Source organism: Urocitellus parryii, chromosome 5, assembly GCF_045843805.1.
Source record: "Urocitellus parryii isolate mUroPar1 chromosome 5, mUroPar1.hap1, whole genome shotgun sequence".
Lineage (NCBI taxonomy): Eukaryota > Metazoa > Chordata > Mammalia > Rodentia > Sciuridae > Urocitellus > Urocitellus parryii.
The window spans coordinates 206,392,264-206,418,128 of record NC_135535.1 but is presented as its reverse complement, the minus strand read 5'-3'; the positions used below and the strand labels follow the sequence as shown (position 1 = coordinate 206,418,128).

Here is a 25,865-nt window from a genome sequence, read left to right as displayed (position 1 = left end):
ACTGGGCGAACAAACGTTTTAAACAAAAATTTATTAGCCAAAGACTCATAAAAGACAGGTCGCAGCTTGTTCTACACGCCTGAGGACATTTTGCATCTCTCTGCCCACCTGGCGGCTCCACCCACCAGCCTGCAATAAAGATGCAGGCGAGGCAGGACAGGAAAGGTCTAGGCACAGGACCAGGTGGTCACCGGCCAGCTTCCGGAGGCAGACCCCGTGTGTGACCTTGAGCTTGAGGCTACGCACAGGCAGGGAATTCAGATTTTAACTACTCAAAACCCAGATGGGATCTGGGACTCAAATCTGTGGACACTAGAAAGAATTATTTCCAGTGAATCTGTTCTTAAAGAAATGTTGTGAATCTTTATTTTCACTGAAACCTGCACAATACAAACTTAGAAGAAATGCCAATAAATCCCACCAGGAGAAAGCAAGTAACACACCATAATAACTCTAATGATAATGAAACCCAACAACTGCTTACTGCTTTCTAAGCATCAGGGATTTTCCCAAACACTCTACATGTAATAACCCATTAAAATTCTCAAACAACTCTATAGCCATGTCCTTTTCCACAGACAAGAAGCCTGAAAACCAGAGAGGGTGGTCAACTTGCCCAAGATCACAGAGCTTCTAAGTGACAGAGTGTAGCCAGACTCCAAGACTACACTGTCAACCTCAAGGCCCAGGTACAGCCCAGGTGTGCTGCCATTCTCTCAGGTACCTTTGGGATACTGCTTGCGCAACAAGAATACAAGTCAGTCAGAGCTGAGTGTTGTGGAGCCACAGGGAAGGCAAGGAGATACACTAAGGGAACAAACTGCATTGTATGCACACCACAGGACCAGCCACCTTCCAACAGGAGCGCATCCATGAACTCTAGTGCCTGCTGGGGACCTGAAGTGTGGCAGACACTCTGTGCCCACAGATCAGCCTCATCGAACATGAACCGAAATCTCCAAAGATAAATGGAAAGTAGGGAGGAGAAGAAGAATTCATTCCAGAACGTTAGGATAATTTATCACGTATCTCTTTCAACAAGATTGTTAGGTCTGTTAAGAGGGAAACAGTAATAAAAATTATCCCAGTGAGTTCAAGGTTTTAAAGAGGGAAATGTACAGTCACAGCCAAAGTCGTACAAAAAAAGACTCTGAATATTAACCATTCAAGAAAGAGAAGCGCTGGTTTTAGAACAAATGAAAGAACTCACGTGTAGGCCAGCGTCGCGCTGAAGTGTTTCTTAATGTAGGTCTCCAAAACGGGGTTAAAATGCTGGAACTTTCTATCAGCAATTAGTCCAATGATAAACACCTGTCAAATTAATCAACAATATTTTCGTTCACAACATGATGATAACCCTTCCAGAGCCTTCATCTGGCAGGTCTATGAGAGGAAGTGAACCATGACATTTCCAGGCAGAAGCCAGTCCCCCTTCGTGTCTTCCCACCCGACAAGGCGCGTGCATAACTACAGTTCCACATGGAAAGGCACTTCCCGCCTGCCAATGCCTTCCCTTTGACCTGATTCACAAGTCCCTCTTTGAGGGGACAGTGGGCAGCTCCCCCACCCGCCCCAGGCCGCACCAGGAAAAGCCCCAGCAGGGAAGGGAAGGCCCCTTACCAGAGCATCAAACACCAGCGTGTCGAAAGTCTCACTCTCCGAGTTCTCCATCATGATGTTGAAGAGGGCATCCAGGGTGTCCTGCAGGAACTGCACAGACACAAGAGCTCAGAGGAGACCGGCCCAGCACCCCGTCCCCCAAACTAGAACCCCACTGCCTCTGGTAAGACCCCAAACACCCCCTGGCCCCAGGGCTGCCCATAAAGCACCTAACATCCGTGGATTTTCAGCCATTAGATGCTCAAGGAAAAAAACCTCGAGAGTGAATCCCAAGCGGACAAGTCACCAGAGGGAAGCAGAGAGGGACCAGAGCTGCAGACTCCACCCCAGCCCAGCCCCAGGACCCTCCCAGCTCTCAGTCTGGTTCTCATAAAGCTGGTGATCAAGTACTGGGTAGCTACTCCAGGAAGAAGGATCTGATCTGTCTGCACACACTAAGTGCAGGACGTGAGCCAGCGAGGGATGAAGCCACACAGGGTCAGGTCCTGCTGAGAACAGAAAGGTCCTTCCACCAGGCAGAACGATGAGGACAGAAGAGGAGTGTGATTCCGAAGCTGACGTCCCCAGCAGTGGGCCAGAGACACACCTCCAACCAAAGCCTATCAATTCTAGTCTACTAAAATTCACCAAGAACAGGACCCTGCGGAACAGAGGCACTGGGAGTTAGGAAAAACGAGGCTTCCAGGGTGAGCACAGCAGAAGGAGCCAAGCCCTCCCCCCCGGCTCGGGTAGGATGGACTGGAGGGGGTGGACTAGAGGGGATGGGCTCCTAGTGGCGGGTCCTCACACAGGCAGCATGCCACGGAGTGGGACTGGCCATGCAAAAGAACGAACAGGATATGGAGTATAGCTTAAGGTCTGGTGTAGTGATGCCACCTGCTTCACTCTTCCTGCTAACGACTGCCTTAGCTATTCTGGGTCTCTTATTTTTCCAGATGAATTTCATGGTTGCTTTTTCTATTTCTATGAGGAATGTCATTGGGGTTTTGATTGGAATTTCATTAAATCTGTATAGTGATTTTGGTAGTATGGTCATTTTGACAATATTAATTCTGCCTATCCAAGAGCAAACTAGATCTTTCCATCTTCTAAGATCTTCTTTAAGTTCTTTTCTAGTGTTCTGTAGTTTCATTGTAGAGGTCTTTCACCTCTTTTCTTAAGTTGATTCTCAAGTATTGTATTTATTTATTTGTTGACGCTATTGTAAATGGGGTAGTTTTCCTAGTTTCTCTTTCAGAGGATTCATTACTGATGTACAGAAATGCATTTGATTTATGGGTGTTGATTTTTTATCCTGCTACTTTGCTGAATTCATTTATTAGTTGTACAAGTTTTTTTCATCATGTCAGATTAGACCCCCAACTTCCTTAATAAGACACCTATAGAGCAAGAGCTAACATCAATAACCAATAAATGGGATGGATTCAAATTGAAGTTTTTTCTCAGCAAAAGAAACAATCAGTGAGGTGAAGAGAGAGCCTACAGAATGGGAGCAAATTTTTACCACATGCACAGCAGATAGAGCACTAGTCTCCAAGCTCTATAAAGAACTCAAAAAACTTAACACCAAAAAACCAAATAACCCAATCAATAAATGGGTTAAGGACCTGAACAGACACTTCTCAGAACATGATATACATCAATCAAAAATGTTCAACATCTCTAGCAATTAGAGAAATGCAAATCAAAACTACTCTAAGATTCCATCTCACTCCAGTCAGAATGACAGCTATTAAGAATATAAACAACAATCATTGTTGGGAGGATGTGGGGGAAAAGGCCCCTCATTGTTGGTGGGACTGCAAATTGGTGCAACCACTCTGGAAAGTAGTATGGAGACTCCTTTGAAAACTTGGAATGGAAACACCATCTGACCCAGCTATCCCAAAGGACTTAAAATTAGCATACTACAGGGACACAGCCACATCAATGTTTACAGCAGCTCAATTCACAATGGCTTAATTGTAGAACTAACCTAGATGCCCTTCAATAGATGAATGGATAAAGAAACTGTGGTATATACACACAATAGAATATCACTCAGCATTAAAAGAGAATAAAATCATGGCATTTGCAGGTAAATGGATGGAGTTGGAGAATATCATGCTAAGTGATTTAAGCCAATCCCAAAAAACCAAAGGCCAAATGTTTTCTCAAATAAGTGGATGCTGATCCATAATTGGTGGGGGGCGGGGAGCATGGAAGAAATGGAGGAACTTTGGATAGGGTAAAGAGAAGGGAGGGGGAAAATGGGTAGGAAAGATTGTGGAATGAGATGGACATCATTACCCTAGTACATGTATGAAGATGTGAATGGTGTGACTCTACTTTGTGTACAACCAAAGAAATGGAAAAACTGGGCTCCATATGTGTACTATGAATTGAAATGCATTCTGCTATCATGTATAACACAGTAGAACAAATTAATTAATTAGTTTTTTAAAAATTTTTTTAAATGATACTGCCAATAAATTTTGTTTTGTATATTTGACTTAAAGATTTAAAAAAAAAAAAAAAACCAGTGGTAGTGTGGTAGTGACTGCACACTACACCAGCAACTATGGACCTGGACAGAATAAAGGGGTGGATTTTATGGTCTATGAATATAACCTTGATGAAACCATCACTTTTAACAAGGAAAAGGGGGTAAGGTAGCTCCACAGCAAGAACATCAAAGGGTGGCTGAATCACATGGGGTCTGGATTCTCCTAAATGGTCCAGCCTATGCCAGTGTCAGAGGTCCTTCCAGACCACACAGAGGGTCTCAAACTGTCACAGCCCGAGATCAGGAAACAAACTTGTGTTCGGTGTGGTGGAACTGGCCACAGAGGCAGAAGCCTCCCAGCTCTCCTCTGGGAAGGAGGACAGCCCGATGCCCAGCAGGAGATCCCAGACTCACCGAGGCCTGAGTCTTCACTGTACTCCACTGTGCTGCCCAGCCCCAGGTTATACCAGAACACGTCACATACAAATGGCAGAGAATAAAACCACCCTGACCCAAAGGCTCTCTAGTCTAGACAACAAGGGCTCGAGAAACTCTCGGATCATCTGCGTTTGCACCACCCTATGACCCCGTAGCATTTCCCATTATTTCCAGAGTGTAACTCCTCACCAAGGTCAAACCTGGTCACCATCTGCTAACAACCTAATGTTCTGCCAACCGGTTTCCAGGTGCCAAGCCCTGGCTCACTGGTTCTTGCAAACTCCAAAGGAGGCCGGCCAGTCCCACCCAGACCAGTGACCTGCTCAGTAGCCCAGAAACAGCAGTGGAGGGAGCGGAACCGCCCTCACGTGGCTGCAGAGACCTGTGGTCAGGGATGAGCCGGGCAAGGAGGTCCCCATGTGGAGCCAGGAGATGGCTTCTGCAGGCAGGCACCCCTCCCTGTCTCTGAGACCACCCGCTGGAGAAACAAAACCACCTTTTCACTCTCCAGTGGGAATGGGAGACCATTGCTTCAACTAAATATATAAAACCTTCCTCAGTCTATCAAAGAAGGCCCTCTGTCTAGGATCAGTTATAAATATACACAAAGGAGGCCTCCAACAGACGGAACCGAACTCAGGACCTGCCAGTGTCCCTAAGTGAAGCCAAAGGAACCCTGAACAGCCAGAGAATTCCTAAGCCCTGGCCATCAACAGCTAGTGGCCTGGACACTCAGGTCACCTCTATGGGCACAGAGAAGACTGTAGGACATGCCAGCAAAGGTAGAAGACCAAGTCAGTTGGTGAGGTGAGAAGGCCACCTGGGTACCCGTGTGCCCAGGAAGGTGGGAGAGATGGGGAAATCCTTCCCAGGGATGAAGAGGCAGAGGTGACAGGACCCAGGGGTGGGGAACAGGATAAGAGGATTCTCCATTTTTCCTGGTAAGCCACAAAAGGTCAACAAAAGTACAGAGAATTCCTGAGGTGACACGGAGTCTTAAAATGAAAGAGGACAAAATTTCATTAGCTGCGTGTCTTCTAAAGTACGTTCACGTACTCTCCCCGTTTCCATTTGAACTAGGGAATTTATAGAACCCGGAGAAGTTTGAAATGCAATTAACATTGTCCACGCCATTGGCAGAGGGCTAGGACGGAGAAGATGATTAAAATTTGTAAGATTAGCAAGGATATGTTTGAATTGTTATACAAGGAATTTAGGAAAGTCGTGCAACCAGATTAATTCATTCTGAAGTTAAGCACACTGCTGGTTAATTAAGGCCATTTTAAGTAATTAATTTTGCAGAGATAAGGCAGGCCCCCTTCCCTGGCACTTCTCACGGAGGGTGAGGAATATATAGACGTCGCTGCAGAGACCTTTCTCAGGACACGCTGCGTGCTGGTGAGCAGGTAATGTCCCTGATCCACCCGAAGCACGCTGGAAATAATAGTGCATACCCTCACATGCAAGGAAAATCGTTCAAGCACCTCGGTGTGGTGCATGAGAGAAGAAGCACCCCATCCTGGTAGACATACCAGCACCATGAACGATCACAGAACAAGAATCCAGGATCTGAGAGGTCAAAGGGATCTTGGATCACCCCACTCCATCTCACTGCCAGATCTCAGACACTGAGCAAAGAAGGTCGGAAGAAATGGTCGTACCCAACACACCCCCAGATCTGATGTGTGGGGTGAAAAACAGTCCAAGATCATAAGGAAGAAAATGATAAAATGAGCAAGGTAGACTCGCTCGGCACTGTGCTGGGTACCGCACCACATGGTCACCAGGCCTCAGATGAAGGACTTGGAGGAGGTGTGGGTCAGGGTTACAGGTCACAATGGGCACAGCACATCCCAACACGCCAGATGCGGGCTGTCGGATCTCTCGACAATCCCCCATGATTCCACCTCACGTTAATGAATGTGGGACTTGCAGAGGCCACGTAGCTGTGGCCAGCACTGCACAGGACCCATGAGAGGAGGAAATGGAACCCAGGAGACTGGCCACAGAAAACTCCAGGCTGACGCTGCAGCCTCCCACACGAGGATCCCAGCACACTCTGGCCGTTCGGAGGGGGTGCACTGCGAGTGAACAGGATTATACCTAGAACCCTACTCGGCCATGGGGTCAGCGCCTCCATCCATCAGTGAAGTCCCTAGGCAGGGCCCACGTTACCTTCACCACTTCACCGCCGTCCACCTTCATGAGCTGCCGGAGGTTCTGCTGCAGCAGGCTGGTGTTGGAGCGCCACTTCAGCAAGCCCAGGAGGCCCACTGCAAGCAGAGGGACAGTCAGCTCTGCACCCAGCAATGGCCTCATCCCCCTTGCCTCCCACGCCACGTCAGACCAGGATCCCCGTCAAATTTTAATAGAAACATCAACCCTATTTCAAAAGGTTCGCCTGCTTTGCAGCAACACACTGAGTATTTCCGTCTACATTTACCATGGGGTGGCTTCCGGGTGGAAGCTGTAAGGATACATTTGGGAAAAGACTGACCTCTGGACCTTCAGGAAGGCAGCTGCAGGGGCCACAGGACCTGGAAGAGGCTGCCCACCCGGAAGGTGCTACCTGGTAGCTCCTGCCAAGTGGGTTTCTCTGTTGGAGAAAAGCCTTTAGGCTTTCTTTTTTTTTATTTATTTATTTATTTATTTATTTATTTATTTAAGATAAATTGATATAAAATAATTCATACCAATTCAGACACTGAAACTGCAAAGCCACCATCCCGCAAGGACCTTGGAGCTACGACAACCCTGTGCCACTGAGACCACTAGGAGCTGAGCTTCCTGCTCGGCCTCTGGAGCTGCTAGCTGTCCTGACTGTCGTGATTTTGTTTACATCGGGCCCCCTCAGCCTTTTCAACAGAAAAATCAAGGATTACATAGGCTGATTTTTAAGGTCTTAAAGAATTTTTTAAGTTTAAAGGATTCTGTTTAAGACACAAGATGTCCTCTAAGGTGGAAAGACAGAACCCACAGCCTCTCTAGGAAAGGACCTCTGCCCACAGGTTGGAGTTTTACTAATGTCCCATTACTTGGGAAAAAATGCAGTTAGCCAAGTGCATCTAATTGATGTTCATCAGGAACCAACTTCAGCTATAAAAATTATAACCATTAAAAACAAAAACTTTTAGTTAATACTGAAAAGAAAAAAATATTTCATTTCTTTGACCTCACTGCGACTATAGCTGGCAGAGGACAGAATTGAAACCAACAGTGGGCAGCCCCACATTCTCCATGCAATACATATGCCCTGGGCTTGAAGGCAGCAAGCACAGGACCCTGTGCAAGTCAGCTTCCCCTGCTTTCTCATCTGAACAATGGGAGCGATGTTGCAAAAATTCCCAAGACTGCCGTAGAGTGAGCAGACACAGTCAGTGTAAGAAACAGCCCTTGCCCGGCACCACATACTGACAACAGCGTGATCTGGAACTGGAACAGATTCATTCATCATGAAAGTTCACGTGTTTCAATTTCTAACTGAAACTGAAGTCATGGGAAAGGCTGCAGCCTGCCCTGGCATGCTCCTGGTCCCAAGGTTAAAGGCGACTGCCATCTCACAAGTGACAACCAGTTTTCAGTGGAGTCCAAATCATAATCTGACCCTATTCATGGAAAGCTGGCAGCAGGTGAGCTGGGCTTTACCTCCGTACTGCAAACTGGAGACAAAGTCCAACTGGGCTTATTAGTAGATCACCTCAGAGGAGGAAGAAAGCAGAGCTGCCAGTCCCCAAGGGCCACCAAGTCCCATGAGGCTCTTCCTTCTCCATGCCTTATTCCTGGGACTTCATCATCTTTTCCCTCTAATTACACAGTAAGCTAACCGAGCAGAGGAACCACCTCACACTTCTTCTCCTATCTCCTATGGCAGCCAGCATAATGCAGAGGACAGGGGTATTTAATACAGACCTCGTTGAATATTCAGCTACTGCTTTTCCCTAAGTCATGGAACTTCACGGTCACAAATCATGGCTTCAGAAAAACGACTCCCTCAAGTGAGAACCTGGGACTCGCTGCTGAGGCGCCAACTGGGGCAGCTCTGTCTTGCACACACCTGTCATGCCACCATCCCACGGAGGGGCATCGATGCCGATGTGAAATGAAGCCATGAGACTCCCCCTCTGCTCCTGCGAGCAGCATCACAACGGAATTTCCTTGTTGCCCGGCAACAGCTGCTGCCAGGTCCAGGGCGCCCTCTCCCTCAGTTCCAGGGAGGGAATCACCCTGTAGCCTTGAGATTCAAGGAGCTTGAAGATGAAAGGAGGGATGAGCGCCATGTCCTGGGAGATCTCCTGGTTCCCAGGCCCTGTCCAGGGACACGGGGGTTCCCTGTGCTTCTCAGGACATTGTCTTAAGAGGAAAATCTATTCAAGCTGCAAATAACAAATATGCTTTTGGAACATGACCCAGGTGTAAGACGGTGGCTTCCTGCACAGTAATGACGGCAATACACAGCAGCTCGCTCGTCCAGGACCTACTGAAAACCCAAAGTGCCATATACATGGGATAGCCACCCACTGGAGATGCCACACTTGCTCTGGGTGAAATGAGGTGCCAATGCTGTAGTCCTCAGGCACAGGGGGACTATTGGGTCACATCCAGAAGACAACATTTGTTGTTATGGGGCCAGCACTGTTGACCACAGGTTCCCTGGGACCATGCCTGAAAGCCCTCTATGCACTCCCATCCTGAGACAGCTCGCTCAGATCTAATCCTCAGGTGAGGCTTTTTATTTGCTCTTGAGGATTCCTGCAGTCACCAGCGAGAACACTTTAAAATACTCCAGGCAAAACATGAGTAACCTTAGAAAAATGCATTCAAATGGCCTTAAAACATTTGTACCCAAATGTATCTAAGTGGCCTTAAAGTGTCTACTTCCAGTCCCAATCAAACAGCCAGGAAGCGTTTGGAGTGACCTACTGCCCCACACCCCAAGAGGCTTCCTCATGAGACCCATGATAGGAAAGCATTTCTGCAAACATTAACTCCAAGCCAGAGAACACAGAGCCCAGGGCAGGGAGCCTGACAAGCACGTGACACACGGCTGGCGTGCCCAACCTGCAGGACACCCCGACACCTCCACCACAGTGTCCAGACTCCACCTGAGGGGTTTAACTTTTGTCCCATGTTAATCCCATTAAGGTCCAAAGGATGCCTGTCCCCCGCACAAATGCAGAACGACTACCGTGATTGACAGACAACCCCAGAGATGCAATGCCTGATAGCAACGGCATTAATAATCACAATCCATATCGGGCAGTTAGGAGGAAAACATTGGATTTTCAGGCTCGGTTTCAAGAGAGCATAAAGTCCCTCTGCACGGCTGTGATATGGTCACATTAAGGGGATGCAATTTTTAAATGAAAGATTTGTGCACAGGAGTCTCTCCCTCCTCCACACAGTGGCAACAACAACGGCCGTGTGCTCTGAATACGAAGCACCCCGGCCGATGGTGGTGCTGCTGGGGAGGCTGGGAGTGGTGGTAACGAACTCTGAGCAGTCCAGCGCCCCAGCCCAGGGACACCAGGCCCCAGCTGATGAGTGATCTGCTGTGTTAGGCTGAGCTGTGTGTGTGAGTCAACAAAGGTCCCTTATCTCACATCGTAAGGGGGGCCAGAAAACCAACTTTTTAAAAGAACAATAACTGGGAATTATCTTGATGAGTCGCTGAGACAGGGAAAGATACAAAGAGGGTGGGCCCCGGCATCCTGCCACTCAGGCACCCCTCAGACAGCCCTGAAGGCAGGAATTACTCCCCGTCTACAGACCAAGTTCAGAGGACACTGTTCAAGGTCATTTCCAGGGCTGGCCGAGGACAGGGCTCAATCTCGGGTCTTTGTTTGGACTCCAGATCTCTTGCATTTTCCCTGTGCCGTGCTCCCTTCCTCTGGCTGAAAAGCATTCTAAGGAGTCAGTCCACTGCTTCGTCTCCCACAAAGGCAAACCTGGGACCAAAATAGGAGTGTGGATTTCAAATCATGATGGATGCCCCCTCCTCCTTCCAGTGCACCAACGTCCATGCGGGTCACGGCCGAGGTTGGAGTGAATGACACACACACACACACCTACAGGAAACGCCTCCACTCCACAAGCAGGCGGGAAACGACTAGGGCTGAAGGGGAAAGATCCTGGGGAGTCCTACCCCGACTCACCATTCTGGGTCAGCTTGGTGGAGCACACCAGTGTGGAGATCTGGAAGGAGTCCTTGCTGATGGTGCAGCTCCCCAGACTCTGCATGCTCTTCCCCGTGGCCGAGTGGCCCTTCTCCTCCAGCTCTGCTTTGGTGGAGGGCAGGCTCAAGTATGTCGCCGCATCTTCCAGTTTCTTGGCCTCGGCCTGCGGGTTTCGTTACACAGCATGTCAGACGGCCCCGAGACAGCCAAGCGAGGGCTTGGCCCAGGGTTGTTACCCTTAGCCCTCCTAACCCCACATCTGATGCTAGATGGTGGTGCTCCCCGGCGTATTTTAGTAATGTCCCTTGTTCCCATAGATCAGTTCATCTCTGCAGCCTTTTTATACAGCGCTTAAGGTGTTGCCATCAGCTTCTCTCACGAGGGACAGACAAAGGGCTGGTCATGAGAAACGCTCACCTACATAATTACATGTAGCTAGCCAGCTGCTTTCTCCTAACGGTAGCAGATGTGGGTCAGGAAGCCAGAGAGGACTGAGAGTCAACGTGCACCACAGGGCAGGGGAAGAACAGCATACCTTGTAGACGATCAGATCGTGTTCCCCATCTCTCAAGGTGGTCCCGTCGTACCTCATCAGCTTCACAAACGCCAGGGCAAATATCTTCTCCGATTTATCCTTAGCTGCCGTAAAAAATCAATAATCATCTTCAATTGTGGTTATGACAAAAGTAACATTACAACATACAACAAAGGCTACCTTTAAGAAACAATTACCAAACTGTACTGACAGGTGTTAAAGTCGATGGAAAGACACAGAGCCGTGCACCAGGTTCACCAAGAGAAGACCTCGACACAAAGGGCTGGATGGCCCCCCAAATGAGAGTAAACTTGAAGCAATTTCAACCAAGAGACTATTCATGGAACTGGAAAACGGTAGAATAAAGAGCAAGAGGACCTTGCAGAAGAATGTGCGGAAGAGTCACAGTATTAGAATCCAGGAGTGACCGAGAAATGAAGACAGGGTGACTTTTCACATTAGGCTGCAGAAACCAGGATATTGAACAGGTCCTGGAAACACAGGGCCATCACAGGGCACAGCTACATGGAGGGGAAACTGCTTGGCAATACAGAAAAATAAAACAGACCCCTACCTCACGCCCCTTCTCAGGTAAACCTCAGATGGACTGAAGACCAAGAAAGTCCTGTCCCCCGGGAATCGCACTTGGGACCCACACCCTGCCTTCACTCAAGTCTCTGCTGAATGTCACCTCTTCCCAGGAGACCACACCACATCTGAACCAGCAGCCCGATCATTCCCTTTTCTCTCATCTGATGATGATTCTTATCACTGGCAGAAGGTGTGTACACTTGTGCCAGAGAGAATCTGTTCTTGCTTATGGCTAGTTTTTTGTCCTCTGGGCCCTGGAATGTAAGGGACACTGTATTCTTTTTTTTTTTAACTGCTATTTCCCAGTGTATGAAATAGTGCCTGGCATACAATAGCTACTCAATAAATATTTGTCCTACTCGGGGAGAGAGCCAAGAACAAACAAGTTCTTTCAGGTCATAAAGAAAACAGAACTTGGTGGCTTATCCGAGGGTGACAGAGGTACCGGGCAATCTGACGGCATGGGGGGGAAAGGCCTTCCTGAGGAGGTGGGCAGCACATGGGCAAGGTGTAGACCTTCCAAGGAAAGAGAAGACCTGATGCAGGGGTCTCAGGTGGCCAGGCCTGGCTCGGCAGGCACAGAAGGCCAGCATGGCTGGTGGGTGAAACAGGGAGAGGCAGAAGTCAGCAGGGCCACATCAGATGGGGACAGACAGGAATCTGCACTGAGAAAGGCATCTGCCATGAATTCCTCAAGTTGTCACCCGAACACGGAACAGAAACATTGAGTTCCAGAGCTAGAAAATACCTCAAAGTACTCATTCAAAAATATCTGTTTGCAGATGAAAATACAGACGTCAGACGGGGAGGCCACACCCCCTAGAGTAGGGCGCTCAAGAGTCCCCTAGACCCCACTTCATCAGGGACCTTGTGCATCTCAGCATTGCTGCAGTGTCTCGCATGCAGTAGGTGCTCAACAAATGCCAGCTAATGGGTGAACAGGATCAACCAACCAAAAACAAAGAGAGAAACAGAGATAAAGTATGTGTACTCTAGGAATCAATAAAGTCACTTTCTTGATACCACAACACAAAAAAAAATACCATGTTCAAGTGGGAAGAATGGCTCTTCCTAAATGTGGGGTGGCTTGAAAAACTACACAGGCCTCCCTGAAAGCACCCAGGGCTTAGAAGAACAGCTGATGGCAACGGTCGGCAGACAGCTTACATGGAGCCGCCTATGCAGTGGCTACACCTCCACGTCCAAGCACAGGTGCTGCTCAGGACAAGCTCGCCCACCGCCAGACGAGCTGAATGGCTTCTTCCACAACACAGAGGCCTGCAGAGCCCAGCAGGAGACCGCGGGCTGTGGGGGTGCCCCATCCCCATCCCCGGGGCCCCACTCAGTCAAACGCACCACATTCTACTTCTGGCTGGGCCCAGCACAATGTCCACTGTTGTTCATGTGACTCAAGTGGACGACCAGGGAGCCAGCAGGCTACTGGAAAGGGTCCTGTCATCGCATCAGCACCAAACTCCCCGATCCAACCACCAACCTGGGCATGAGAAATCCCATCGCCCCCTCCTTCTGCTAGGTCTGCTCTACAGCAAAGGGCAGCCGGGATATCTCGGGGGCCCTGTGGCCCCGGTTCCCTCTCCCTCTGACCTAGGGTGTCCACACACAGGCCCTGTCAGCAGCTACTAACCAGCATCTCAAAAGCACCACACTTGTGATGCTCAACAAGTTCCCAAAGCCCACAAGCAGTGACCTTGGAGACTTCATTAATTATGCAAATGTGTCTTGGTGTGTGGAGTGATAGCATCTTGCCTATAATGAGTACTTAGAATTGACAAGAAAAACAGGGATTTTGAAAATTAAAATGCTACAGAAGATACCCCTCTGCCCTGGTGTAATTCATTAATCAGGGAGAAAGAGCTTGCTAGAGAGGGGTGTGTGGGGTTGACACGGCCTCCCTCCGTGGACTCTGCAACTCTTGTCCAGCCCTGTCTCCTCCCAGGGCCCTCAAAGTCTGGCCCTCTCCTGATGTCCTCGGGGTGATGTGGGTACAGGGGCTCAGCTGGCTCCCGCACTGGCCTTCCCACCCTCCCCAGAGGCCTGGGCCCCTTGACCAAGCTCTGGCCTGCTCCAGTTCCCCAGCCCTTGGGCTCACCTGTGCAGGGCCTCCATGCCTGGGCTGAGAACACCCTGTCCCCTCAGAGCACACCCTCGCTAGCTCACAGCCTACCCTGCCATTCCCTGGGGACTTCTTGCAGACTAACCTAAGCCCTGCTGGCAGAGGACCCCAGGCCCCTGCTGTCTACGTAATACCCCCCGAGGCACTCAAGTGGGATGTTCAGGCCAAGGGACCAGGTGTGGAGCAAAGCTCCCTGCTGACCATTTGGATGACTCTAGGCCACCTCACTAAGGGTCTCCATGTCCCAGCTTCTTCACATGTGATATGAGAAGTCATGCTAATAACAGTGACAGCACAGGGAGTTCTTGGGAGGTCTGACCCTAGCAGCACGGGGGCCCCTTCGCTGGCACAGAGTGGGAGCATGAGCGCTGCTGACCACTTGCTAGCAGTGATACCCTCAGCCTCTGCCATCCAAGGAGTGTGAACACAGGAGAGGCCCCAACTGCTGCCTGGGGCCTGAACTTGGCCAGCTTGAACCACAGGGCACGGCCTTCTCGGCTGGCCAGGCTTCACACCCCTGCTTCTCCCACCCAAAGTGACGCCTGCTGCCCTTTGACTGGACCCTGGTGGGTTTGCACTGCAGGATAGACAAGGGGTGCAGTGACGCTCAAGTGGCCATCATCCCACACACACCACACAGTGGGCCTCGTGCCACTTCCCAGTCCTTGCAGAACCAGGCCCTGGCCTCATCCGCCACTACAAATGGTCAGCTGAGGGCAGTGGTCAGCACTGTAGCTCTGCAGGCCTCAACACTCGGAGTGACCATAGGCCTGGGCTTCTCAGTGGCCCTCACAGCCGTCTACATATCCAGGCACCAGAACTCCACTCCTGCTCACTGTCCTGTCCCCCAGGCACACCCTACACCACGCGGAGGGCCCAGATCCCCAGAAACAATAAGATGGGCACCTGCTCACAGCACAGCAGCTAGCACAGAGCCGGACGCTACTGCAGAGCTGCTGGAGGGAGGTGCCCGTATCCTGGAGGGACGATCACTAGAGGCTCATGCCTAGATACCTGTGAGAAGATGCAGAGCCAGAGCCTGGCCACCGTCCTGAGTGGCCCCCAAGGCATCTTCCACCACACACAGGGCCAAAGGCCACCCTCCTCCCTGGTTCTCTACAGCACACACTACCACAGTCACCTCTGACTGTCACTTGTTTTCCCAAATATGAGCTAGTGCTGAATGAAGACAGACGAGGGACAGCGCTGAGCCTGCCTTCTGTGGTCCCCCTTCAGCACCTGGCACAGGGTCACATCGTGGGAGGTGAGCAGCACACTCCCTGGAAGGAGAGGTTCCAACACCGGCTTTCGCTCCTCCAGCATTGGCATCACCATCAGTATCACACCCACATCTAGGGAAGAGCTGGGGCCGAACTCCAGATACCAGGGGACAGCCAGGAAGACAAAAGGGGTCACGGCTCTGGATTCAATCAAATGACACTTCTGATGGGCAGAGTATTAGGAGTCAAAAAGGAGAAAAGGAAAGCCAAGGAGGCTTACGGAGCAGCAGCCCCCGTCGGGCAAGAGAAGGAGGGTGTCCGAGGTCTGCCCGAGACAGGCCCAGCAAAAGGTGAAATGGCAACGGCTAAGGGGCCGCCGTCACTTGGGTGTGACAGCAGAGTCTTGGAGTGGCCCAGAACAGGTGCAGCGAGGAGAGTCCCCCCCACACCTGCCCGAGGTGGCCTGTGCACACGGGGCTGGTGGCGAGCATGAGCGAGCACTCACAGTCCTGCGACGACCGGTGGCGGAAGGTAAACCGGAGGTGGCTGCGGTTCACGTCCTCGATGGGAATGGCCACCTGTGTGAGTGGAGAGGAGAGAGGTGGCAGCTCCCCCAACAGCTCCCGGGGAGACAGCTCAATTCAGCGGGAGCTTTGGGCACAACTGCAAATACTTCTACACCTAGCAATGCAAACGCTGTCTATCTAATCCCCTGTGGGATCTTTCCAAAGGCAAAATGTCTCCAAATTTAAACAAGGTGATATTGGAAGGAGCCAACCCAACTCTGCTAGACAGCTGGATTTTTTCTTTTAACATTCTGATCCTCGCTGTTAAGATTCTATTTCTGAACGCTGCCGTCTTCACGTTTGGTCCCAACACAAAGGTATCTATATTCTCTCCACAGCTGCAGTAAGGAAGCTATCTTGTTGTCACATTATGGGAAAAGAAAAAGACCTCGTCCACGCTGCTGCAAGCAAGGACTGCCCCTAATTCTCACATCTAACATCTGTGTTCTGGGGCCAACCCCGGGCTTCTTCTCAAATATTCCAGCTCTTGGCAGTGGGCTGGTGCCTACCACAGAGGCCACCACAGAGACCGGGAGACCTGCATGATGCAAACGTGCCAGTGCCACAGGAGTGGGACCCATCTCCCTGGCAAAACCTCATGGACTGGCATCCTGTCTTTTCCAATCTGGTGTCAAGGCAGCATGCCACACACAAAACAGGACCAGAAGAGAAAGACAATGACTGTCTTTAAAAGACTCTGTCATTCGTCTCCATGAAAGCCCTATATCTACGTCCAAAGGAGACGGGAGCAAATGTATTCCGAGAAATGCCAGCGTGGTTCCTTAGCAACCCAGAATGACTCTGTTGGGAGAGCCACACGGCCTGTGTGGTGCTATTAGCGGGCAGCCCCTTGAGCCAGGGGGAAGGTGGGGGTTCCTTTGGGATACAAATGAGCATTTCATAATCAATCCAAGTGATAAAATGACCGTGCAAATAATACCTTCATGGTCTCAAACCAGCGTGGCTGCTTCACTTGGTAGTAAATCACAGATTTGTACTCTGAAATCGCCTCGTCACCAGCACCGGGGAAGATCACATGCTTTGAAAGAAGGCAGAGAGTTCAGGTGAGACCTAGGGGAGCCTGCCGGGCACACACCTCCCGCCAGGCCCCCAGGAGGAGAGATCACGCCTGCAGTGCTGTCAGCTCATCTCACTGGAAGCACAGTTCTGCACATAGCCGACGCCCTGACCACCCACTGAGGACCTGGGCGGTAGTGAAACTCGAGGGAATACTGCGTCCACCACCCCAACCCCGCACCAGCCCCTCTGACATCAGGACCTACAGGAAGTGGCCTGACTCGTTCAGAGGTCTGGAGTAAAGGGCTGCAGAGCAAGGAGGCAGCAGCAGCCCTCCTGCCGGCTCCAGCCATGAACGCTGTCCAGTGGACCCCACCTGGAGCCATGCTGCGAAAGGCCCATGCTTCTGGAGAGATAGGGTGGGCAGCAACAAAGGCAGCCACCCCCACTCAGAGCTGAGCCCTAGACACAAACCCAGGCTTCGGCTCCCTGGCCCCAGTCCACAGAGGTCCTGGACGGATACCTGCTCTGGTCTGGCCTCTGCTCATTAGAGATGACTGCAGCCCTGAGTCCTTTCAGGTGAACCCTGCTGGCTGCTTTGCCCACAGAAGTTAATCCTGGTTTCTATGGGAAGCGCCAGGAGGCCATAGCTCAGGCTGCAGCAGTCAGAGGTCAGAGAATGCCACCCACGTCCACCTGCTCTCTGACCCTGAGCTAATTGCTCCTTCCTCAGAATCTCAGGTTCCTCATTTCTGAAGAGGTGACATAACGGTGTCTGCACTTCACAGTGATGGCTAGGGGCTTAGGATGATGCCCCCAAATGACCCTCTCTGATAAGGCTGGGCAAAGAACACGGGCCCAACTCCACAGGGATCTCCTGAGACAGCTGGCACCAGGACCCAGGGACACCAAGGCAAGGTGGAGACAGGGGAGCAAGAACCCACACTTGTCCCCGAGCGGCTGCCGCGAGCTGGGCGACAGAGCCAGGGCCTGGGCCTGCAGACACGACCCCCAGCGAGCTGTACCTCCAGGCGCTTCCCGTCTTCATCGTAGACGGACACGGTCACCTCCACGTTCTTGGCCGTCGTCTTGCTCCCTTTATCAAAATCCCCTTGAACCAACGTCACATAGATGTCATTCCGAACATCGCCTGGGGGGAATCGCATCTTTAATACCAACCCATTATTCACAGTGTGACTGGGAATTTTGCAAAAACCATCTGACCCGCTCCCCAGCCTAGCAGAATGTTAGAGATACTCTATTAGGTGATGGTGACATATTCCCTACAAAACAATCTCGGCATTTGAAAGCACGACAAAGGTGATTTCTGTCATCGTCCTAAGACCTGCTGACAGCTGGCCCACTTCCAAGTGCAGCCCAGAGTGACGACAATGCCACAGAGGGGCTGCGAGGACCAGCCCCGCTTCGTGGCCATGGCCCATGGCCACCAACAGGCGGGCTGGGCTCATCTAGGCCTCAGTCACCACCTCAGCGCACACCCAGGAGGTGAGTGGCAGCATCGGCCTCCTCGACATTCTTCCCAAAGTCCAGGAGCTGAAACCTGGGATCAGGGGCAACTAGGAGGGGCCACAAGGGGAACTCCCCTGCTTGGCTCTTCTCTTGCAGCAAGTGGCTATCTGGTCCCTAGTGGGGACCAAGAGAGAAGAGGCAGAACAAAACAGACCTGTGCACTGTAAGTAGGACGGACCCTTAACTGTGGGGAAAAATTACCACAGATGAGTTCTCCCCACTCAGGACGCACGAAGCCCCTGGTAACGGTCCGACCGGGAAAACTTCACAAGCTTTGTTGGCAACGTGATTTAGAGGAAGCCCAGAGACCGTGACTGTGCTGTTGCCTGGCCCTCCCACCTGACCCTGCTCTGCACAGAGCGGCTCTGCTCCATCAAGGGCAGCAAGAGGCTGAGGAGCAGGGACCTTAAGGAACAAGCCTCCTCTTGCTGTCTTGTTTTTATTTTATTTTTTATTTTTATTTTATTTTTTTGTTGTTGTTTAACTGATTTATTTTGCCTTTTAATGGATCTGACTATTAAATTAAGCTTTCATTTAAAAGTCATTATTATAACAGTCCCAGTGGGACGCTCCCACAGCCACTGTGCCTGCCAGGAGACGGAGCGCGGCTGCAACTGTGCCAGGGTCCCTGGGAGAAGAGAAGGAAGGAGGAGCCAGGGAGCAGGAGGCCAGGCTGCCCGTCCAGGACCGGCCACTGACCAGCAGTGACCTGGGACAGCCACCCTGAACAGGCCTGTTGGTGAGGGAGGGTGCTGGGCCATCACTCCGTCTGAAGATCTCATGAAGCTCAATCACTAAAGGGGACAGCAGCTTCCTGAAGAGGCCACCAGCCAGAGGAGTAGTCGGGGTGGGAGTGACAAGGGCTGAACCCCACACCTGGCTCCCGTGTGCACCTGCAGAGTGATTCTGTGGGGCCGACCAGCCGACCCCATTCACAGGAGGAAAAGCCCACAGATGTTCACAAGGGCCTTCAGCAGACGCCCCCAGGGTTATGGGGCTCCCTGTGGGCAGGAGGGAGCTGGGAGCGGGGGTGGGCAGACGCTAACCACCCCTCCTGCTCAAAGGACAGCTCTGCTCTCCCACTCAGGCCTCCAGAAGGACTTGGGATGCCAGCAGGTCACAAGAAGGTAGAATGTCGGCCATGAGGTGACGCGACTGGCTCCCCCACTGTCCAAAGGTGACCCAGGTCCCCAGGAGACAGCCAAGCCAACGGGGGACGCTCAGGCTCTGCCAGGAGCGAGCAGGAGTTTGACGGAAAACCACTGGCTCTGTCTCCTGGTGCCTGCAGCCTGGCCAGGGTCACTCAGTCGACAGAGAACAGGGTGACTCACTCCAGGGAGCTGCCCTCTCCAGGGGCCCCTCCCCAGGCAGGGAGCACACGGAACTTGCCAGAATCATGGGGTGAGTTTTAGACTTCCTGTGTAAGTCTACCAATTATCAGGGAAACCTTTTCCACGGAGCACAGGTTTCCTGGGTTTCCCTTCGCGAGCCACAGAGGTCAACACATACCACCAGTGACTTCATGCATGAATTTGCGTGGCAGATCCAAATTCAAGGACTGTGAGCTGACTTCCCCTGATAAGTCTTAGCAAATGGGCTGGGTGGCCAAAGTGGCCACGTGTGCCAGGCAAGAGTGGCATTTGGACCTCATCTCCACTCGTTGGCCATGTGACTTCAGGCTGTGGTTTAATTTTTATGAGAATTAGCTCAACACTAACTTGCAGGGTCCCAAGACCTTTAGGTGGATTGACCTATATTATTAACACAAATATTACTTACAAAGCAAACAGTATCACCCAGATATAAAGGGTAAATATCAACCATGCTTCCCAAGGTCCGAGAACCAAATCAGATTAGTAACATGAATCTACCTAGAAACTGGACAGTGTTATTAAACATGACATTAATGCTCACAAGAAATCCCCTCATCAGTTTCCTGGCTTAAATTCTGCAACTGGACCAGAGCAGCACTAGTGTGGTGCCCGACACTAGCCACTGGCCACTCATGCACAGTCCTGCTGTCCCGCATCGCCTATGGTGGCCACATGCTGGGGGCTCACTTGCCAATGCTCCTTCCTCTTTTTAATCAAAAAAATCTGTTCAGATATCTGCTGGGTTTCCTGCCTGCCCCACACGACCCTCACAGCTGTGGGGAGCTTTTCCTAGCAGGGGTCCAGGTGGCCAGGGTGAATATCCCCCCTCACTCAGTCACAGCCACTGACCCCAGGTGTTCCAAAGCCACCCTGGGGCTTCCACATCACCAAGGTGAGCTCAGCCCTCTGTGGCTGCCGGAGCTACATGTTACTGTCCCCATGGTTTTGTGACCAGCTATATCTCCCGTGCACAGAAGCCCCAGACGAGCCAGTCCTTACCAGGCATGATTATCTCTGGAAACCCTGTTTTGCGAGCCACAGCTGTGGTTCTGTCCACCAGATGAGGAAACTCTTTTCGAATCTGATGGACATCTCCAGGAAGTAATTTCAATGTTACCCACAAACCTGGGAAAACAACAGATGCCAGGGTCACATTGTATCTTGCTCGTTTTAAGAACACTTCATGACAGTGACTTCAGTGAAGGAGAGTTTTAATTCACAATTCAACATTTAAAGGCACAGTCAACGTCCAGGTGGGAGGTACTTAGCACAGGGGAATGACCTGCAGCTGGGAGGCAAACTCTGCCTGGACAGGGGAACCCTCAGGAGCAGCAGCTCCCACGCTTCCCACAAGTGCCCAGTTCCAATGGCTGTGCCCTCCCCCATGGGTGCCCAGGGCCAATGGCTGTGCCCTCCCCCATGGGTGCCCAGGGCCAGCAGCTATGCACCCCCCACAGGTGCCCAGGACCAATGGCTCCCCTGAATCAATATGCATGTGAGATAAACCAGAAGGAACAGGGACTAGGAATGGACCCAGAAGGCTGACCTCTCCCAGAACTCCAGGGAGGCCACCAGCAAGGACTCAGAGTTAGATGCACAAGGCACTGGCAGCTCTCGCCCCAGTGAGCTGCAGAGCGGGGGCCACGGAGACACTGTCACAGCTCAGGAGGAACAAATGCTCAGGCTGCCACTGAGCTCTTGCCTCCCAGAGGGAACAGGAGACTTTCAGCCCTCGACACCAAGACGAAGGAGCATCCCACAAGGAGTGTGGTGAACACGGGCCTGGGCACAGGGAGTGCACCCTGAATACACACCCAGGGGCAGGCCCGTGGGCGGGAGCAGGAGGGACATGCAGAGGCTCACACGTCAAGGGCAGGAGACGCAGCAGCTGCTCTCAAGGACAGTGCCTGTCCCCCAGGTGCAAAGGCAGCGTCACTGCCCGTGGCACACTGAGGTGCTCACACAAGGCCATGAGCCTGGCCTGCTGCTCCCCAGCTGCTCAGCTCTGGGGGACCCATGGGCCACCACAGTATCAAGGTGTGCTCCTACTGTGTGTCTGTGCCTGGGCCCCTGTGGGTGTCCTTGAGTTTGTCAAAGGAGGGAAACAGAACCAACCAGGGGATGGCACCCAAACAGAGGCACATGTACCAGGGCTCCAGACGTGCACTGCACATGGTAATGGACCAAGAAAGGTGACTAGGAGCCCACGATCCACCCTGGCACTCACTGCGTCTCCTCCTTTTCACTAATTCACACAAAAGTACCTGAACTAGCACCAGCTCTGGACCTGCAGAAAAATTACGCAGACAGACCTTCCAGGGGCCAAGCACTCCCTCACCTGTGTCCTGGCACCGTCACCCGTTCAGGAAACCACATCGAAGAGCATTCGTGCTATTATGAGAAGTCCTGCCTCTCAAGCACCTTTCCTTGCTCACAAACACCACGTCGCTCAAGTATCTGAGTGCACAAACTCGAATACCGGTGACGCGACTCAAGCGTCACACCACCATCTAAACAGGGAGGCTAAATGTTCTCGATTATATCGAGCTTTTCTAAAAACACCTTCCTCAAGAGAATATGAGGCCAATGTTCATCAAAGTAAAAGCACATTTGGGGTTGACATCTGCTTCATCAGAATAACTAAAAATGAAAAGAAGGAGCACCATCAGAGCTCAAACACGGGAAGCAGGGTCTGTGGGGGGAGGGCGGGGGACACTGTCCACTTCAAACACCCAGTACCTTCGGGTTCAGGAGTCAGAATAATTTGGGTTGATTATAAAAGATTGTGTCCCTGGTGACAAGGACACATTGATGAAACCTAGAACAGACCAAGACCCCAAGACAGGAGCCCGAGGGACAGGGGCCGCAGGCGTGTGCCCAGGAGACAGGGGCCATGGGACCTGGGCCCAGGACACTGGGCATGAAATACTCCCGGTTGTGTACATCAGTGTTTCCTCCCTGCTCCTTGTGGAGCAGGTGAGCAGATCAGGGCCAACCTGGGTCAGGACTGATGGAAAACAGACACCCAGCCGTGCCCAACAGACCCAGCGGCCGGCTCAGGGCACTCCCTGGACCATCCCTCTCAGGGCTCTCTGGAACGAGCAGGTTCACCTGGGCGGGCCAGGAAAAGGTGCAGTGAGTGAGGAGGCTGCCGGGCATTCAGACGCCGCGGTCTGAGGGTCTCCTCTCCGTTCCCGCCGTGGCCTGGAGCAGCCCCTCCTCCCGGGGTGCAGGCACCGAGTACCAGCCGGTCGCTCTCTGGCTTCATGGATTTTGGCCGTGCACCGGACAGAGGCAGGCTTCTGGGCATCTTCTGAGTAGTTTCCTACTGGCCCGAAACCATCTCCACTTCTCCTGGGTGACTTTGTCATAAATGTTGACCGAAGCTCAGACGACAGGGAAAGAGAACCTGGAGGTCCACGGGGCCTGCTCCAGGGCCAGGGAGGACGAGCAGCCAGGGCCTGCCCCCAGCACCTAGCCTGTGCAGCTCCACTCTCAACAGCTGGACCAGACCCCTACTGGGTGGTTTTTACTTGAAGTGCATATTGCCATGGCTGACCATTTACCAGGGACCAGGCCTGGGTCAGCTTAAATGTTCACGAACTCTCAGGATTAACTTTCAGGGTGGGGGTTGGTTCGCTGTTGTGGGCCGAGATGGGTAGGTCACACCAGCTCAGGGTCCTCACAGAGCCCTTAAGGGCTCATTTCTCCAGAACACTCTTCCACTGGGTCAACGTTCTCCTTGAGAGCTGGCTATTCTGGAGGTCTGGTGACCACAGGTAGCTGGACAGGGAGGCAGGCCCTCCCTCAGCCCTGCCCAGGTTCCAGCACGTCAGCACCAGATCCAGGACTGACGTGAGGACGTTCCCACCTGTGTGGGGCAGGTCAGACCCAGGTTCCGAAGGTGCTTCCCCCCGGGCAGGAGGCAGGCTCCTCCAATGGTCATCTCCTGGCCAAACCGAGGGCCCAGTGACTCCACCCAAGCTGACGGGGGGCCAGCTCTGCCAGCAGAAGGGCAGCTGCTGGACACATCAGTGTGGGGTCAATGTTGGTGCTTGTGGGACAGAGAGTGGGAAGGAGGATAAGTGAGCAAACAGAAGGGAGGGTGCCAGTCCATCAAACAAAGCCACTTTCCCAGGGGACAAAGGGGCGGCCCTAGAAAATAGCCAGGCAGTGAGTTGCACTCCACAGGGGCCATGACACAGGGGCCAAGAGCACATGCCTGGGGTGAGGGCGGTGTCCAATGCCCCTTTCCCTACAGGGAAGAGGGAGCTGCAGCCCGCGGGCGGGGACGGTATGAAGGATTTTGTTCAAGGGCGGATAAGAGGAAGGGTTGGACCAAGGGAGGAAACCCAGCGTTGGCCCAGCAAACCAAGAGCCCGCGCCCCACTCAAGAACAGATCAGTCCTCGCTGTCCTCGGGGAGGCTGGCCTCCAGTGGTACTCAGGAAGGTGAGCAGCAGGACACTGCAGGGCCATGCATTGGAGACAAGCTCTCCAGTCCCGGCACTGTCACCACTGCCACCACCACGTCGAGCTGACACACAAACCAGACGGCACCGTCCACACCCCCAGAGGTGGACAGCAACGGTAACCAAATGGAGATACGTACCCTGGCCCTTGTGGTTGACCTCTTTGGCAGCGATGACTTTGTTTATGACAGTCTGCAGGAAGTCGTTCTCCCCTGCCACCCTGGGTGAAAAACGGGATGACATGTTGAGCGGCTTGTGTCGGGTGGCGTCGTCCAACGCGAGCCTGGAGGGCACGGGACGAGCAAGACCACAGGAGACAAAGGGCACGAAGACCCGTGGGTCCCGGGAACAAGGGAACACAAGAGGGCAGCGTCCCCGAGGGCCAGAGGGTCGTCATGAGTCAACGCAGGACAGAGGGTGGGAGACAGAGGGCAGGTGACAAGAGAAACAGGGAAAAGCATCGATCAGGAAATGCTGAACCAGAGAGAAGTCAGGCCAACCAAGGCGCCCGCTCCCCAGGACACCAGCCGCGGCTCAGGGGCCCCCGGACCACTGAAGGGCTGGTCCGAGGGCCAGGGGGCTGAAAGGCACCCCCACAGCCACTTCTCCAACTTCACTAACACCAAACACAGCCTGGGTCACGGGGCAGGTGGCACAAAGGGAAAAGCAAAATCAAGAGCCCCCACCCCGCTCCAGAAGAGACCCCCGAAACCTCATGGCTTGAAGAAGCTTCCCAACCTGCCCCTCTTGCACTCCACAGACCCCAAGTGAGGTCACGTGAGACGGGGAGTACACTTTAGGGAACACAATCGGTGACAGCCACATGGGGGAGGGAAGCCGGGACATGGCTAGGAATGCAAACCAGCAGGTCGGGCCTGAGAACAGGGAGCTGTCCACAGGGCTGCAGGGAAGGAGAGGGAAGCTGAGCAGGCAGCAGGAGCCAGCAGGAAAATCCTGTACCCCCGCCCGGCCCAAGAGGAAATGAGAAGGAAACAGACACCACGTGCAGAGTGTCCAAAATCAATTCTGAAGCAAGGTCGCCATTATCCATCACCCAAGCCACAAAACTCACGGGAGCTGAGGGCTGTTTTTAATTTACTTCACCAAGTAAAAGAAGAGAGAGAGAGAAAGAGAGAGAGGAAAGAGAGAGGGAGAGCGAGGGAAAGATGTGCACTGTGCTTCCATCCCTAAAACCAACCCTGTGAGATAATAAATCAGTTTTAATGGAGCAAAAAACGGTTTCATTAGCATGACATTTCCCAAAGAACTGGTTTCATTGCTTATTTTGCTATTAAAATCAGGCTGCTCTTTTGCTTCTAACACTGCAAATATTAATCTGTATATTAGTCTTCCTTTAATGGAGCAAGGAGTCACAAATTACATAAGAGATAAGCATGTAATCATATTTTTTAAAATCGACGTTCACTACAAGATAAAAAAGATGGCGCCATGTACAGGCCAGCTCCGGGAGCTTACGGCACGGCCTGTGAAGACTAGAAACTTGAAACTCCAAACACTCTAACTTTTCAAACAGAGCACCCCAGAGCACACTAGCCAGCAACAAGTCATCTTAATTTAGCAGAGCGTTGGGGCTTCAGGAAGCTGACATGTAACACAGCAATCAAAACAGCAGGGGCCCCATTATTTCTCAGGGGAACAACCAGCCCCTTAACTTTATGATTTCACAAAAGTACGTCTACGTGTTACCTGCA

General features: G+C 52.0%; 1 protein-coding gene across 2 annotated transcripts in view; it reads right to left on the bottom strand.

The window, feature by feature from the left end:
• Positions 1–25,865, bottom strand: part of Dock1 (dedicator of cytokinesis 1) — a 441,986-nt gene that overhangs the window by 345,402 nt on the left and 70,719 nt on the right. Inside the window, exons 12-21 of one of the 2 annotated variants that reach the window (XM_026384205.2) lie at positions 24,294–24,436; positions 20,682–20,807; positions 17,805–17,929; positions 16,703–16,801; positions 15,702–15,774; positions 11,252–11,355; positions 10,696–10,879; positions 6,719–6,816; positions 1,621–1,710; positions 1,211–1,311 (exon numbers count right to left, since the gene is read on the bottom strand). In XM_026384205.2, the coding sequence (XP_026239990.1) occupies positions 1,211–1,311; positions 1,621–1,710; positions 6,719–6,816; positions 10,696–10,879; positions 11,252–11,355; positions 15,702–15,774; positions 16,703–16,801; positions 17,805–17,929; positions 20,682–20,807; positions 24,294–24,436 (1,143 nt within the window). The remainder of the gene's footprint in view (positions 1–1,210; positions 1,312–1,620; positions 1,711–6,718; positions 6,817–10,695; positions 10,880–11,251; positions 11,356–15,701; positions 15,775–16,702; positions 16,802–17,804; positions 17,930–20,681; positions 20,808–24,293; positions 24,437–25,865) is intronic. The other variant, XM_026384206.2, reaches the window with a different exon arrangement.